General features: G+C 33.9%; 1 protein-coding gene across 2 annotated transcripts in view; it reads right to left on the bottom strand.

Moving 5' to 3' along the window:
• Nucleotides 1–596: 596 nt before the first annotated feature.
• PCMTD1 (protein-L-isoaspartate (D-aspartate) O-methyltransferase domain containing 1) overlaps nucleotides 597–15,946 on the bottom strand; it is a 38,307-nt gene continuing 22,957 nt past the window's right edge. For both annotated transcript variants that reach the window (XM_019634217.1, XM_019634218.1), the window contains 3 exons: nucleotides 12,813–12,984; nucleotides 10,173–10,296; nucleotides 597–3,767 (listed from right to left, as the gene is read on the bottom strand). In XM_019634217.1, coding sequence (XP_019489762.1) covers nucleotides 3,400–3,767; nucleotides 10,173–10,296; nucleotides 12,813–12,984 — 664 coding nt within the window. In that variant the 3' untranslated portion in view covers nucleotides 597–3,399. The remainder of the gene's footprint in view (nucleotides 3,768–10,172; nucleotides 10,297–12,812; nucleotides 12,985–15,946) is intronic.

The raw sequence follows: 15,946 nt of genomic DNA, 5'->3' as shown, positions 1-15,946 counted from the left end.
GTACAGGAGGTAAACTGGTGTCTCTAAATTGTCCCAGTAATGTGGATGTGATGCACCCCATGATGGAAGGGCATCCTGTCCCACTGTGCTCCCTGAGCTGCCTGAAGACTCCAGCCATCCACAACCCTGAACTGCAAATCAGTGGGTTGAAAAAGAATAATGTTGTTTTACAACTCACATTTATTTCAGTGTTTAATATTACAAATGTTTTGGGTCTTTATTTAGAAGTTTGGTGATGTTTTTGTGATCAAAAGTAGAAGGTAGAAACTTATATCAATTAGCCTATGATAAAATTGGTTTATGTCGTTTACCTGAAAGTCAGTTTCCAAGAATCTATCAACTATGTTAAGACTTGCTATATTTACATGTACACTGAATTATTCCTTGTACTTTACACATTATCTTATAAATATCCTTCCTATCTACTGATTTTATAAAGATAATTCAAAGAAAACCACACTCTTCAGAGGTGGGAACAGTCAAAAGGAAATGAGATACCCAAATACAGAAAGTGGTCACTGTAATTGAGCTGTACCAAATCCATAGCTGGATCAAATTTTTGTAAATTAAAAAATAAAAGCCAAGCCACTGGAGAATGATGCTTAATTATATCCAATTGTTTATTTAAAATAATTGTCCAACTCTTCCCATGATTTAACAGGTTTTGCTTCACTTTTACACCCTCAGACAGCTAGAAACCAACACTTACATTTTTTTTGCATTTTAGTTTAACCACTATATATGCCATTTTAGTATTTTCCTTTATTAATACTAGAACCAAATACATCAATAAGTAGTAAAGATTTAAATTATTTTCTTAGTAGTTATGGTGCCATTGATAAATTTCTTGGGATTTATCAGATGCTAGATGCTGTTTCAAGCCATCTCGAACCAACTGTCTGACTTAGGAAAATCATGCTACCTCCCCAGGTCTACTTTCTCTTGCAAAATAAGATAGGATTAGATTACTTCTATTGTTTTATCTGATTGTAAAATCCAATGAACATATTCCTCATCATTTTCAATAATTTTATTTCATTTTTATTTGCTACTTCTCCACTTATAAAGCACAATTGCCTATTCTCAAGTAAACACGAGTGCATTAAAAAATAAACACAAACCCAATAAATTTTTAATCATCCTAATATATTCCCATTAATAGATAAAAGGGCTTTCACTTGAATTTTTATTTTTCATTTCTACTTCTTTATTTAAAGTCAATAATAGTTACAATTGTAAAATGAATGCATTTAAAAACAAAAAGATACATTTCAATGACAAAAAATGTAATGATCATGAAAATCTGCTGTACACTTTGCCAAGGTCAACAGAATGAAGGATGATATGAAAAAGTCAATCTTAAAATTTATCCTTAACAAAAACTCTCTCCTGAATAGTAAAATCATCATTTAAGAATACATGTTTACATATCTGGACCCCAGCTCCAAAAACAACAGTGTGTGTGTGTGTGTGTGTGTGTGTGTGTGTGTGTGTGTGTGAGTGTGTAGAGGGGAGAGGGCTAGATAAAAATACCTGGGCACCAGGAACTCAAGATTAAAAACGTCTAAAACTAACATTTAGTTCAAAAGAAAATGAACATTACTAACAGATGACAATTGTATGAAACTATTTTTTTTTACCTTGATAGAAATGAGATGGAGCATTTCAGTAACAGTAACAGCTTGGTAATGATCTGAGAAAAACTGTGGAGATACCCCCAACTCCTCCTATCCTTGTCCCCAGTATAAAACAAATACCTTCCATGAAATTATTTTTCACATGACTAAAATATCCTCATTTACTTGGGATAGTTCATGCTTAGAATATTTCAAACATTTGTTTTTAGATGCATGGAATTACCAGAGGTGAGATTTTTGAAACCATTTATGTATTACTAATAACTGAATCTTTGCAAAGAGATAATAATCCTTTCACTATACACTGATTGATCAAATATGCTTCAAGAAGCCCAACTATTTTAATAGTGATGCTGATGGTAATAAGTGATACTCTCAATTTTTTCCTTTTAAAAAATATTTAATCCTTGTAACACTAATTACTAAATATGTTACAATGCATACATTCTTAACAAGGAATGACTGTTTTCAGGCCCAAGTAGGATAAAAATAAACTAATAATGGCATTTACTACCCTGTGTTATCACTGATAAGCTACGACTAACATTCAAATGATGGATAGTTTAAGTATGTGACATTAAGCAAAAAATGAAAATCATTATAATTTTACCAAAAGAAACAAGAAAAACATGGGAAATGAACACAGCATAGGTCCCAAAGATTACACTATGATTCTGAAGTAGATTTTCAAACAAAAGGCATCTACATACAATGTCTGTGAATATTTCTTCTACTACAAAGATGAATTTCAAAGCAAATGTAGGCTAGCTCAGGCCTACTTTGTCAAAGATAAATACTCAGATGAACCAGTTCCATTTGCTAAAGTGCACCTGCTGACCAAATCTGTTCTGGCCGTGCTATTAAGCATGATTCAAGAAGTGGATGTCACTCATGCTTTTTCACTCACTGTGCTATCAACAATGGATTTTTTTAAACCAAATACTTTATATATTGGATTATAGAAAAAACAATCCTAAATATACTATCGTCTAAAACTCCAGAGAGTAATATAACTTCATTATTTTTAAATATCGAAAATGTAAAGGGTCCATACAAATTAAGAGTTGTATTAAGTACATAGTTTTTACTTTAATATTCACTTGATGTGCTCTTAAAATCTCTATGAGAGAAGCAGATATTTTACCCATGTCTTTTGGCAATAGATTCAAAAGCAAAAGTAGCAGTGCTGTTGAATTCCATGAAACCTGTTTTTAAAGCTAAATTATTCAATATCTGTATTGTTATTGCACTCATATATGCCCGGAATACATCTATAGTAACTCAGCAATAGTGATTGCAAAAAAAGTAAGGTAAGTGGGTCTACAAAGCATTTGATTTCCTTATGACAATAAGAAAGTTTTCATAGAGGAAATGCAAACAACTGCAGTTCAAATAAGATTATATATGCTTAACAATTATTTAACCTTATATAAAATTAAATCTAACCCTCACCACTACAAATCTGTAAGGAATCAGAAAAGGATTTACAGTACACAAAGTCTTGACTATTCATTGCATTCCACTCTTGAAGTCACTCTGAGTTAAAACAGCAATTTTTCCAAGATTTAAAGAAAAATATATTTTATAAAAGGGATTTTTTTAAATCACTGAATATTTCATTTTTATTACTAAGACAGAAACAAATTATACTTTTTTCCACTATAATTCACTCTGATGAAAGAAAGATTTCTCTCTTCTAACAAATGCTACATTTTCAAGACTAAAGGAATTATCAGTAGGCATTTTTTCTTCTTGATTTAAGTTATTTTTCTCTAAAATATGTCAAGTAAGCTTTTAAAGATTCAGGGAGGGGGAGCTTCATGATTTTTTCTCTCAGTAAATTCTGAGGTGGCTCCTCTGGCTTCATTGCTTCACTGTGATTTTTCTCTTCCTCTTCTTTGTTATCTTCTTCCATTTTTTCATCCTCCTCACTGTCTAGAGGCTGAGGAATAAGCTGATTACCCACAAATACGTAAGTGTTAATTCTCTGTTTAACTCTCTTTCTTTTCCTTTTGGGTGGAGCCCTTTGAGGAATCCCCTTGGCCTGCATCTCATCATTTATGAAATTTCTAAGTGTGCGTCGAATGTAAATACGAGCCAAGTCCTGTAGATTCCTGACAGCACAGGGGGCTATAAAAAACACACACACACACACATACAAAACATAAGTAAAACATTATATATTGTTCATTTCTTCATGGAACAAAACATGTATTTCTTAGCGAATGTTAGAAAACACAGGAAGTATAAAAACTTTGACTTGCAACTAACAAAAGATTTCAGGGTGTTCACCAAACACCAAGTACCGTTTTAAGTACAGACAAGAGTGGACAGTGCAGAGGTTTATATGTATAGATATCTGTGTGTCCCCATGTATATTCATAAAAATTCTTTGGAAAGAAAAATAAGACCTTACAAACAGAGTACATGAGAATTAAATATGGGACAAGAATAGTAGAGATTCTTACCCTACTTTTTTTTATGCATTTTGATGTTGAAAGAGTCTATTAAAAAAACTCAAAGGCAACACTTGAACAGCTGCCCAAGTCTAAGCTATAAAGCTATTATACACACAAGCTCATGTACACACACACACACACACACACACACACACACACACACACTTTCTATCTTTCTGTAAATCAACAAGTAGAACTGGTTAATATGCTAAGGGTCCCCAGAAATCATGCTGTAAAGAAACACTTAATAGCCCAAAGAAATGCCGGATTTCTTTGTTATTGACGTTTACTTCTATCAAATACATCACAGCGTTGGAACATATCCTTTCTGCTTCATTCCCGTCTCCCACGAATGTATAAATGCATAAGCCCTAAAACCATATATTCTTCTTTATAGGCTATTCCAATACTTTATACATACAGAAATAAATTCTCTAGTCACCACCTCAAATTCATTTTTCCTAGTTTCCATCCCTGTGGAAATAAAACTATAATCAAGGATCCTTCTGAAATACCTAAACAAAACAAAACACAACCTTCCTTAAACAGCATTAAAATATCATTTGTTTTATTTCTTTACTTTGGTACTTTTTATTTCTTTATTTTACTTTGGTACCTCGCCTCTAAACTTTTTAGATGTTTGTTGTAACATCTGAAATCCTGCCTTGTTCATTTACTTGTATGTGGTCTGTCTTTGACATCAGACTGTGAGCTCTAGGAGGAGAGGGGTTGTGCATCTCCTCTTCGTACTCCCCACAGGGCCCTGTAGGAGAGCACACTAAGAGGGGATACAAACAAAGAAGAAAGGCCTAAGCTCCAGGGAGCTCTGCAAAAGGGCAGGCTGGAAAATAAATGTGGAAGAGTTTTGGAAACTATATAGAAATAGAAGCTATAATTAGTCTTTTCAGATGGTCTTTGCTCTTAAACCTCTCTCAAATTATTGGTATTTTCTTTTAACACTTTAATTATGTCCCTCCTCTGATAACACTGCCTGCCACGCCAGGGACAGTTAGAATGATGAACTTTCCAATCCTAAACTGTCAGAATACCTGAACTTCATAAAGAACCAACTAGAACCAGAGTGGAAAAGGATTCACACTTGACTTTAGTAGCTTCTAACACTCAGAAGTATTAAAATAGCATCCATATGAACTTTGTTTCAAAGTTCTCCTGAATGATACAAAAACTTTTAGGTAATTCTCAGCCCTACCTATTCAAAAATCCCCAATATATTTTATTCTTTGACAGTACCTTGTTTCTAATGCTTCCAGTTATGAGATAAGGATTTAATCAACCAGGCAATATTAATCCTGACTGCTATAAAATCTCATTTTGAATCGAAGCTTTCACTCTGTAATTACAATTAGGATTACCTCTAACACACACATAAACTCTATTTGTTTCCCAAAAGGTAGTCTCTACATAGATTTTATAAGAATCTAGCAGTCAGCACTTTCATTTTTGTTTGTTAAAGATTGGAAAAGGTATTTTATTTAGGTCAAACCTCTAAAACCAACTATTTTTGGCCATTTTTAGCTTACAAAAACAGCAACTTCATATAGTGCAATGTGGCATAGTGCCAAAATTTATGGTTTCTTTCGTCCCTTGTTATACTGTGATTTATAGGAAGAAATATACGTTTTGCTTCCCATTCCTGACAGAGCTCCTAAAATATTGAAATTTCCTAAATGATAAGATCATAAAGATGAAAAGGAGTATCTTATGTTGTTAGTAAGAAGTTCCTTTCAACCACCTCTGAGTTGACATTAATAAGGTGACTTTTGGTAAACCCCTAAGGATGCTAGGCTGGTTGCCAGGGGGAATGGTGTAGTGTCAGATGCTTGCTGGACTTATCATGGTGGTCACTACTTTGGGTATAAAAATGTTGAATAACTATGGTGTACACTTGAAACTAATATTGTATGTAAGCTATATTTTAATAAAAATCTGTAAGTCTCCATAAATAACTTGATCAAAAGGGCTCAGAGAGCTTTTGGGCTGATGAGCAAACACGTGCAGTTTCTGGGAGGATGGCGCCCCTTGCCTTCAGCATCAACTCCATCTGGCTGTTCCTGAATTGGATCTTTTTATAATAAACCAGTAGTCCAGTAAGTAAACTGTTTTCCTGGATTATGTGAGTTACTCTAAAAAATTATAGAACTCCAGGAGAGGGTCATGGGAACCTCTAATTTACAGCCAGGCTGTCAGAAACACAGGTGACAGCCAGGACTTGCAATTGGCATCTGAAGCTGGAGAAGGGGGAAGGCTTGTGGGACACAGCCCTTAACCTGTGGGGTCTGTGCTAACACAGGTTAGTGAGTTAGATAATAGAGTACCTTGCTCGTGTCCACGAACAATTGGAGATTTGCTCAGTGTGGAAAAATCCATACACACCTGGAGTACAGAAATACTGGTGGGTTTTCCTCTAGTTGGTGTAGCATTTTTTCCTTTACCCCTTCCTGCCCTGAACTTTGAGCAGTATGCTCTTATTTTTAGAATGTCCCATACCAAAAAAAGAAAGGAATATGACTTTAAAGTTGAATAAAAATTAGTGATAAATTTGAGGAACTGTTATATTGGGTTGTAGGAAAAGTCATGACGCATTTTTGCAATGAAAAACAGAAAAAATACATCATAACTTTTCTGACAACCTAGTATTTTAGTAACAGCTCACACGAGCAACTTTATAGCTACAAAATACATTTAGCAAAGAATTTACATTTATATTTTTTAGGGTTTTTTTTTTGTACTAACATTCTTTCATATTTTAACCCCCTATAATTAAATACTGTTCTCTGAACAGAAAGCTATTTAAACAAAAAAGGACACTTGTTCTTATTCTCCATATAGCTTATTAAATTTTGACAAATAATGAAAATTTTCATTCTGTGAATATGAAGTTTTATTTTTTAGAAACTCATACATAATTCCAGACTCATTTTTATAAGTTGCTGTTGGTAGCTGATGACTTTTTTTCTTTTTATTGTAGTCTTTCAATTATATACAAAAAAGAGAGTCGACAATATAATGAACCACAGATGCCTGAGAGTCGGCCTCCAGTTATCCCTATGGCCCATCTTACTTCATCAGCAGTCCCATTTCCTGTTCCCATTCCCACCCCATGTTGTTTTGATGAAAAATTTAGACACATCATCATACCCACAAATATTTCAGAGGTATGATGAACTTGTTTTAAAATTTAGGTTCTTCTCCCATTTTGTCCTTTTTCACCAGATTTATTCCTACTTTACACTCACAGTTACATCAACCCAATCAATGACAGCCTTATTAACTACCGAGATCTATTTGTGCTGATATCCTTAAAAATGAGGGAGAACAAAAAATGCTTATTTCAAGTATATTATCATGCATGCCATTCATAAAATGTGACTATAAAACCACATTTACAACCAAGACTCTTCTAAAGGACACTAAATTAGGAAAAGTGTCAAATAAAAAGAAGAATGCTGAGGGTTATAACAGTATCAGTTACAAAGTAAAATACTTAAATAGCTGTTGCACAGAAATCTACAGGTAACTTTACAAGTCAGTACAGTTATATATGCTGCACACTATGCTTATGGTTAGGCGTTTGTCAAAACCAAAATGTGTCTGAGAATTTTTTCATTATTTCTCTTTATGATTCTCCAACCAGGTAAGATAGGTTAAACAAAACTGTCCTAAACAAACTGTAATTCTAATGCTTGGAAAATAGGAGGGAAAAAATAGTTTTACTTTGCTACTATTGTTGCTTTTAGCAAGGAGTTTAAGTATTCAATAATTATAGTATAGTTGACTATATACTATACAATACACATTATACATATACATTTGCACATATATGTATCATACATGTGTATATATGGGGAGGGGTGTGTACAGTCAACAAGAAAAGTAGACTTCATTGAAATAATTGTGTAATGTATATGAATACTTGTGACAATAACTTGATTCTGGTGGTAGAAAGAAAGAAGTCCCTTTCAGTCCCAGAGCACACTCAAAATGTATCTCTTTTTGACTAGACTGGAAGGAAGTCTAAATTTAACATTCTGGTAGAATAATTTCATATTTCTAATAGGGCCTTTGTGATAATGCTTTATTTTTAATCATCCTTATTTTACTTTTTAATTTTCCTTATATAATAGCTTAATGTGGATTTGTATAGGTTGACTCAAATTCTTTAAGTTGTATACATTAATCAGCAAGTATATTTGAAAAAAAATAGTCGATAACACTTTCTAAATTAAAAAGGTTCAAAATTTTTTATATCTGAGGGCCTAATTTCTTTCTAAATGAGATAAAAATAAGAGCACTGAGTCAGAATTTATGAATCCTATAAGTCCATAAAGTATGGTCAATGGGCCTCCTTGATGGCAGCTCCTGTTGGAGAAGATTGCTAGTAAGCCCTTTCCAGGGGTCCTGGGAAAGAGACCTCCATGCCACTGACACTCCCAGAGAATAATACTTACCACAGAATTACATAGATCACTCTGCATCACTACACCCATTCATTCCTCCCCAAGGCAGGAAGAATGGCTTGTATAATTTATGAGTTGGTAAGAAGTAGCTGGCCCTTCTCTTTTCCATTAGGATATGTCTACTTACAAGTACACACACTGAACTCTGCTTACCGAGGTTATTTACAGGGTAAGCCCATACACAGTAGAGTATTTGGCCACTATTGCCTGTAACTGGGTGGGTAAGTCTGTCTCATTAAGACCTAAGCCATATTTTCCTACCTACTTTGGTTGGTAATAAAGCTGACATTTCAGTTCCTAGCTATCTGACCCCAAGAGCATCTCTCCACTGGTAAGAACTTGAACAGAGAAATATGGGTGTAATTTACTGACCCTCCCAAAATTCCAACACTACTCTTTATTAAGCAATTATTACATGCCAAGCACTTTATAAATACTACTTCATATAAGTCTTTAAACCATCCCAAAGGGCCACAAAAATCACATAGCTTACACGAGGGTAAAATGAAAAAATTTAATTGAATTTCTATAAAGCTGGGTTACTATGAAATAAATTCATTTAGAAAGCAAATTAAAGCAATACGTCTACTATGGTAAAGTTCATTTATTAAGAACTTTACTTAATGCTTTCTTCTTCCTTCTCAAGGTCTTAGTAGCCTTCGGTAAGTTGATCACTCCCACCTTTTTGAAACACTTTTCTTTCTTGGTTTTCAACACACTGTGCTCACTGTGTCTTTCCATCTCTCTGGCTCACCCTTTGCTAATACATCATTGTCTGATGTATCTCTGAATTTGGTGGACCACAGGTCCAATCGAACACCTCTTCTCTATATCTGCACCGTCCCTTAAGTGTTCTCATCCATTCTCATAGCTATTTAAAAAGCCATCTTTATGTTGAGGATTCTCAATTTATACCTCCCTCATGCAGTAGGTATACACCCACTAGACTGACACTTATCTGCTAACAGAAAACTCTAACATGGCCAAAATAAAATATCTGATCTTCCTATACCTATTTCCAAACTATTCCACCTCCAGTCTTCCAAACATCAATAAATGGTACCAGCTGCTCAAGGCAAACTTTAGATCCCTCTTTTTCCTCCACCAACATCTATATAGTCCTCTATTTTTCTACCTTCAAACAACTAACTCTATCCATATCAACACTGACTCTCTTCAAGTATAAGAAAACTCTTATATATAATCTATCCTCTACAGCGTAGTCAATGAGCTTTAACTACCCTAAACCTTATTTCTGGAATGACCAAGCTCTTTTCAGCCTAACTAAAGGCTTTTGTGTTTGCTGTCCCTCTGTATGAAAAATGGTGCCACCAAATTAATAAATTATAATTAATAAACTCACAACTAAATTAATAAATTCATACACTTGCCCTTTCTTTTCATGTTTCCATGAAGACAGCTAACTCTCTGGTGCAAGGTAGGGCTTTATTAAAAAAAACAACAAAAAAAAACAAGTTGAATAAATCCACTGAATATATTACTATGTATCTATTTACTTCTTCATAATTAAATAGTCCATTAAATCCTAACAGGAGTTGAAGTCACAGTTCAATTGGAAAGGACCAATAGTTACTTACGGAGTCCCACAGAATCTGGTTTGCCATTATCATTCTTACTTGGCTGCACAAGTGGAGCAAATGAAACAGCAAGAATATTTTTACTTTCCCAAGTGTTTTGTCCAGTTCGCATAATTTGTGTTAACTATTTAGAGGGGAAAAAAAGAAACAGAGTAGCTTAATTCTAGAAATGTGATTACCTTACAGTCACAATTTTGTTTAACAAAATAATTGCCAATGATTGCTATATAATCACTTGTATTTGAATGTAACCAGATTACTTTCATTTAAATATTTACTATAAAATACAGAAGGAATAACAAATATTTGCTGTTCAAGATAGATATTTCAATGTAAATGGAATATTCAAATATGGCCAAGTGACTTTGCCTAGTATATTTGGGGTATGATAGCTTCTAGGGGTATAATTCCAATCCATACCTGCCATTGGCTCCCAAAATATGTTTCACATAGGTTCAGCTGTTTGGTTAAAGCACTATATTAATAAAATCATGTTTTAATTACTGTACTAATGAGTCAACTTCATGATCTTCGATGATGGTAATAAAATACAGATTCTAATCTCAACTTGATATGTCACAAATAAATGTAATTAGTTACGAACAGATTAGAAGTTATACCTACTCAGCAAACACCCATCACCAGTCCTTGGAAAAAGATTAGCTCAGTACATGGCTTGATCAAGTTAGTATCTTCAATTTATATTATAAAAATCATTATTATACTTTACATTATTATAATGTCATATAATAAATGTTTAATAAAACATCAAAGGGAAGCCATATTTTAAATGTTTTCCCATTGATGTTTTTAAAAGACAATAGGGGCCGGCCGAGCGGCTCAGTTGGTTAAGAGCTCGCTCAAGAGTTTGAGCTCTGAGCAACAGCGGTTCGAGTCCCGGCCCGAGCTGAGCAGCCGCTGAGCTGCCAACAGGAGGCAGGATGGCTCAGCTTAAAAAAAAAAGGTAAAAAAAAGAAAACAGAAAAAGATTGTTCATCTGGGAGTCTCAACTCTGGAAGCATTCAAGTAACAATATTTTTCTTGGAATGTTTTTTAATGAATGTCTTTATATAATATCTTTTTAATAACTGACAAACAATTTGTTACAGAGAACAGTGCATGATAATGATGAAATCACTGAGATGAAAATAATCTGTTGTGATGTTAAGGGACCCCCAAGATATACGAGTGTAAACTCTAAAACATCATGTCCGGTCATAGTCGTCTTAGACAATCTATCTTCTACCACACAAACCACAAGGTGTTTTTAAACATCTCAGATTTGGGTTAATATGAATATTAAAGGTATTTTTTGAAATGCATTTTCATAAACTTTTAAAGTAATTTGCTCTTAAAAGACCAACCCATATTCTGAGTAAATTAGTATTTCATATATTTATTATACCTAATAATTTCAAACTGCTGACAGGCAAATAGCTGAAAAATATTTTCAAATGAATCTATGCTGTACTAAATGAAGATTTAAAAATTTGCTCGTTTCTTTAATGGAGTTAAACAATCCAAACCAACCCAAACCAAATAAGATTTCTTTTTTTTATATGTTCAAAGAATTAAAATATGTTAGAAATGGAGCCCCTAGTAGAGAGTATCACATTCAAATGAACACCTACAGGTGAGAACAGGAGGGAGCAGTTTGGCAAATGTAGTAGTCACCCCTTATTCACAGGGGATAGGTCCAAGACCCCCAATGGTTGCTTGAAACTGTGGATAGTATCAAACCCTATATATGCTATTTTTTTCTCATACATACATACCTATGATAAAATTTAACTCATAAATTAGTCACAGTAACAGATTAACAACAATAGCTTATAATAAAGCAGAACAATTATGACAACACCCTGTAATAAAAGTTATGTGAATGTGGTCTCTCTCTCTCTCTCAAAATACCTTATTGTACTGTACTCACCCTTCTTCTTATGATGATGTGAGATGATTCATTGCCTTATTAAGTTGAGAACTTTCACCTTTTCACTTAAGGGAAGCACTTTATAGCTTCTCTTTGGCATATCCGAATTGCTAGCACCACTACTCTTACATTCTGAGGTCATTGTTAAGTAAAGTTAGTTGAACACAAGCACTGCATTACTGTGACAGTCAATCTGACAACTGAGTAGGTTACTAAGTGACTAAAGGGCAGGTAGTGTATATAGTGTGGAGATGATGGACAAAGGGATGATGTATGTCCCATGCAGGATGGAGTAGGAAGGCTCAAGACTTCATCACACTACTCAGAACATCACCCAACTTAAAACTTAAGAATTATTTCTGAAAATTTCCATTTAATATTTTTAGACCATGGCTGACCACAGGTATTAATAACAAATAACAAACCAGAGAGAGTGAAACCAAGGATAAGGGGGAACAACTGTACCACACAGGTAGGAGCTAAGCTCAGGTGAAAGACCAAGTCTCTGCTAATCCTAGTAGAAGGATCTTTTCTATACCTGCTTTAATTAAATAATGAAGAGTCCATTTCAAATTTTTTCTGTGTAGTTAGATCTATGAAGAGTATTTTTTCTTTAAAAATTACAATGTACCTTTACTGATGTTACACTTCCCATCTTAAACTAATGTTTTCGTTTCCATGCCATTAAGCAAAAGGGCAGTGGAGGTTACCTGATCTTCTATAGGCATGACTAGAATGCCTCCCACTTTTAGTAATATTTTCATGTAGTTTTCATGGTCTTTCTGGACTCCAGCTCCACAATAAATTCGGTCATACTGATGACTATCTGATGCTATCTGGAGGCAGTTACCAACCACAAATGCAGGTTCACAGAACTCGAATCTGCATGGAAAAACAAATATATTTTAATTCATTTAAACAAAACAACTAGACCTAAAAATTTTAACATAATCCAGTTCTTTGAAATAGTGACGTTACCAAAATTAATTCTAAGGATAAAATATGAAATTTGATTTAAATGTCACATTTATGAATTTCTATACTGATCAAATATATTATTAATGCTATATAGCATGTATTGGGTTGTCGGGAAAGTCATGGCGTATTTTTCTATGTTTTTCAATGCAAAAATGTGTCATGACTTTCCCGATGACCCAATATTTTCAAAACATAACCTATTTTTTGCCACACCAAAACCTCACTTAAGGCTTAAAAAAATGAATAAAATGAAAAGCCCATCACATCACCAATCTTGTGGCACCCCACAAATAATATAGAAGGATGAGAATCACAAGGATTAAAGAGAGATAGAGAGAGAGAAGAGAGAAGAAAAAAGAGGAGAGAGGAGAGAGGAGAGAAGAGAGAGAGAGAGAAAAACCTTCATTTTCCACTGCTCTTTCGGAAAAAGAAGCTGAGGGCCTAGGGGAAATGAGAAAGGCTCATGTGGTTTTCATCTCTGCTTGACATTTTTGCTGCAGTTAACAGTGGCAAAGCTTTGTTAGAAAGACACCAGTGTGACCATCTACCCTTGCAATTACTACGATAAAGGGAGATTTTCCTAATAAATTTTAGCAGAGCTACAGGATTGGGACAGAGCAGAATAAACAGTGATTTTTCTTACTGCTGCTTTGGCCCCTGTGATCTCCCTGTGCAACAAAAGAAAAGATATGGTTTCAAAGCAACATCCTGACCACTTGGTTCCTGGTTACAGTGTTGGTTCATGGTATATAGAGTTGTGCTTTTACAAACTTTCCTATTTAGACTTCTACTTTAGTCCTTAAATTCTGACAAATCTGAAAATCCCTAACATATAACATATAATTAAAACTTCAATGCACTAATAAAACATGTAATCATTTTTAAATTCCAAATTATTGGAATATCCTTTCACTTTTAAGTTGATTAAAGTTAATATGACCACACAGCATAATCAGGCTATCATTTGAGGATGAAATAATTTACGTTAAAAATTTCAGCATGCAGTGAAAAATGACACTGACTGAATCACAATCATTTTTGCTTTGTAAAACATATCGTGTCCTTTAGTAATTAACAGAGTTTGTTACACAATAAATTTCCATTAAAATTCATTAAAACACAGACACATTATGATCCTTGATACTTAAAAAGAGTTTACCAAAACTATGCCGTCCTCAATTTCCTGTCTTGTTGGTGGTTATGGGGAGTGGGTTGGGAAGGGTAGAGGCGGTTGAGACGGGGGTGAGTAAACAGTGTGTTTACCCTGTAATCTCTTCTTCATATCCCCACACTAAGGTAAATCTATGCCTCATTATTTTTTAGGTAACTGTCTTCTCACTATTCACACTTTCAGGTCTCCCTTCCATCACTTTGCTCCCTACCGAGCAGGACAGGTTCAAGCTCCTTAAAATGTCATGGGGGGCTCTTTATGATTCTACTATTAAATTGTCCTTCCACACTCATTTCCTGGCTCTGCCCCTGCCCACACATACTACGTTATAGCCAGACTGAATTATCTGCTTCTAACTGCTTAGAGAAACTATTACAAAACCCTGTTTCTGTGTATGCGCTCTTCTTTTGACTGAAATACCCTTACCCCTCTTCTTCCCTTGAAGATACAGTAAAAATATTAGCTTTGCAATGAAATCTTACCCAACTCTTTAATATATCGCATTCTTTCCATTTGCATAGTACAAACAAAAGTGTAAATTTACCTATATTAAAGACATGTTTAATTTCGCTTTTATACTCAAGACTAAGGTACAATTGATGATTGTCTAAAATATGGCCATAACATAATTTCTTGGATTTTAAGTAATTAGATACTGTGGATCAGATGGTTTAATCACTTTATCAAAATAACAGTAAGCATTCTTTAAAAAGAAAGTTAGACTACTATTTTCAATGAAAATATCTAAAGACCTAATTCTTATAAAAATTCATTTTAAATAATTTAGTTTTATATAATTTAAGTCAGTCATAATTTTCATGATGAATGTAAACAGGGAATTTAAATACAAATTTAAGTTATTAAACCTCTTTTACCATCAAGTCTGTTAAATCAACTCAAAATTATTCTTATAGTTTAAAAGCTTCCTACTATTTAAAAACACATGATAGCTTACCTAGGAAAATACCATTACAAGTGAACTTACAAGGAAAACTTCTTCTCATATTACGTAGTGATATTTTATATTCTCATCCCAGCAAAATGAATTAGAAAGAATTTAGTACCTGACTCTAAAACTAAATGTGTGACTCTGGTCAAGTTACCTTATACTAGTAATTAGCAAAATTCACTAAGTCAAATACTATTTATTGAGCATCAGTTGTGTGTAAGGACTGGAAATACAATGGGAAACACTCAAGCCTACATTTGTGGCAGAGACAGGTGTCAAACAATCTAATTAAAAGTTAAGTTACAACTATGAGAAATGTTCTAAAGAAAAGGAATACAATTCTACAAGACTGAGAAAGAAAGGAAACTAACAGGCCTGAGGAATCAGAATGGTTCCCTGAGAAATGAGGAGCTATGACCTTAAAAATGAGAAAGAATAATCTAGAGTCACACTATCCAAGATGGTAGCTTCTAGCCACATGTGGATACTGAGCCCTTAAAATGTGGCTAGTCCATATTGAGATGTACTGTAAGAATAAAAATCACCTACGATTTCAAAGATTCAGTAAAAAAGTAAAATATTTCTATATTTATGTACATATGTGTGTATATGCGATATACATATCTATTTTTCAACAGACACATAAATTCAAACAACTACCCATCTACTTATCACCTATAAATAGGAGTTTCAAAGACTTTCTCCTTAACACATACATCCCTTTGAAACATTCTCTTGGTTTTCCT

The sequence above is a fragment of the Hipposideros armiger genome, unplaced genomic scaffold (genome assembly GCF_001890085.2).
Source record: "Hipposideros armiger isolate ML-2016 unplaced genomic scaffold, ASM189008v1 scaffold_1546, whole genome shotgun sequence".
NCBI classification, from domain to species: domain Eukaryota; kingdom Metazoa; phylum Chordata; class Mammalia; order Chiroptera; family Hipposideridae; genus Hipposideros; species Hipposideros armiger.
This window is presented reverse-complemented; position numbering and strand designations above follow the sequence as displayed.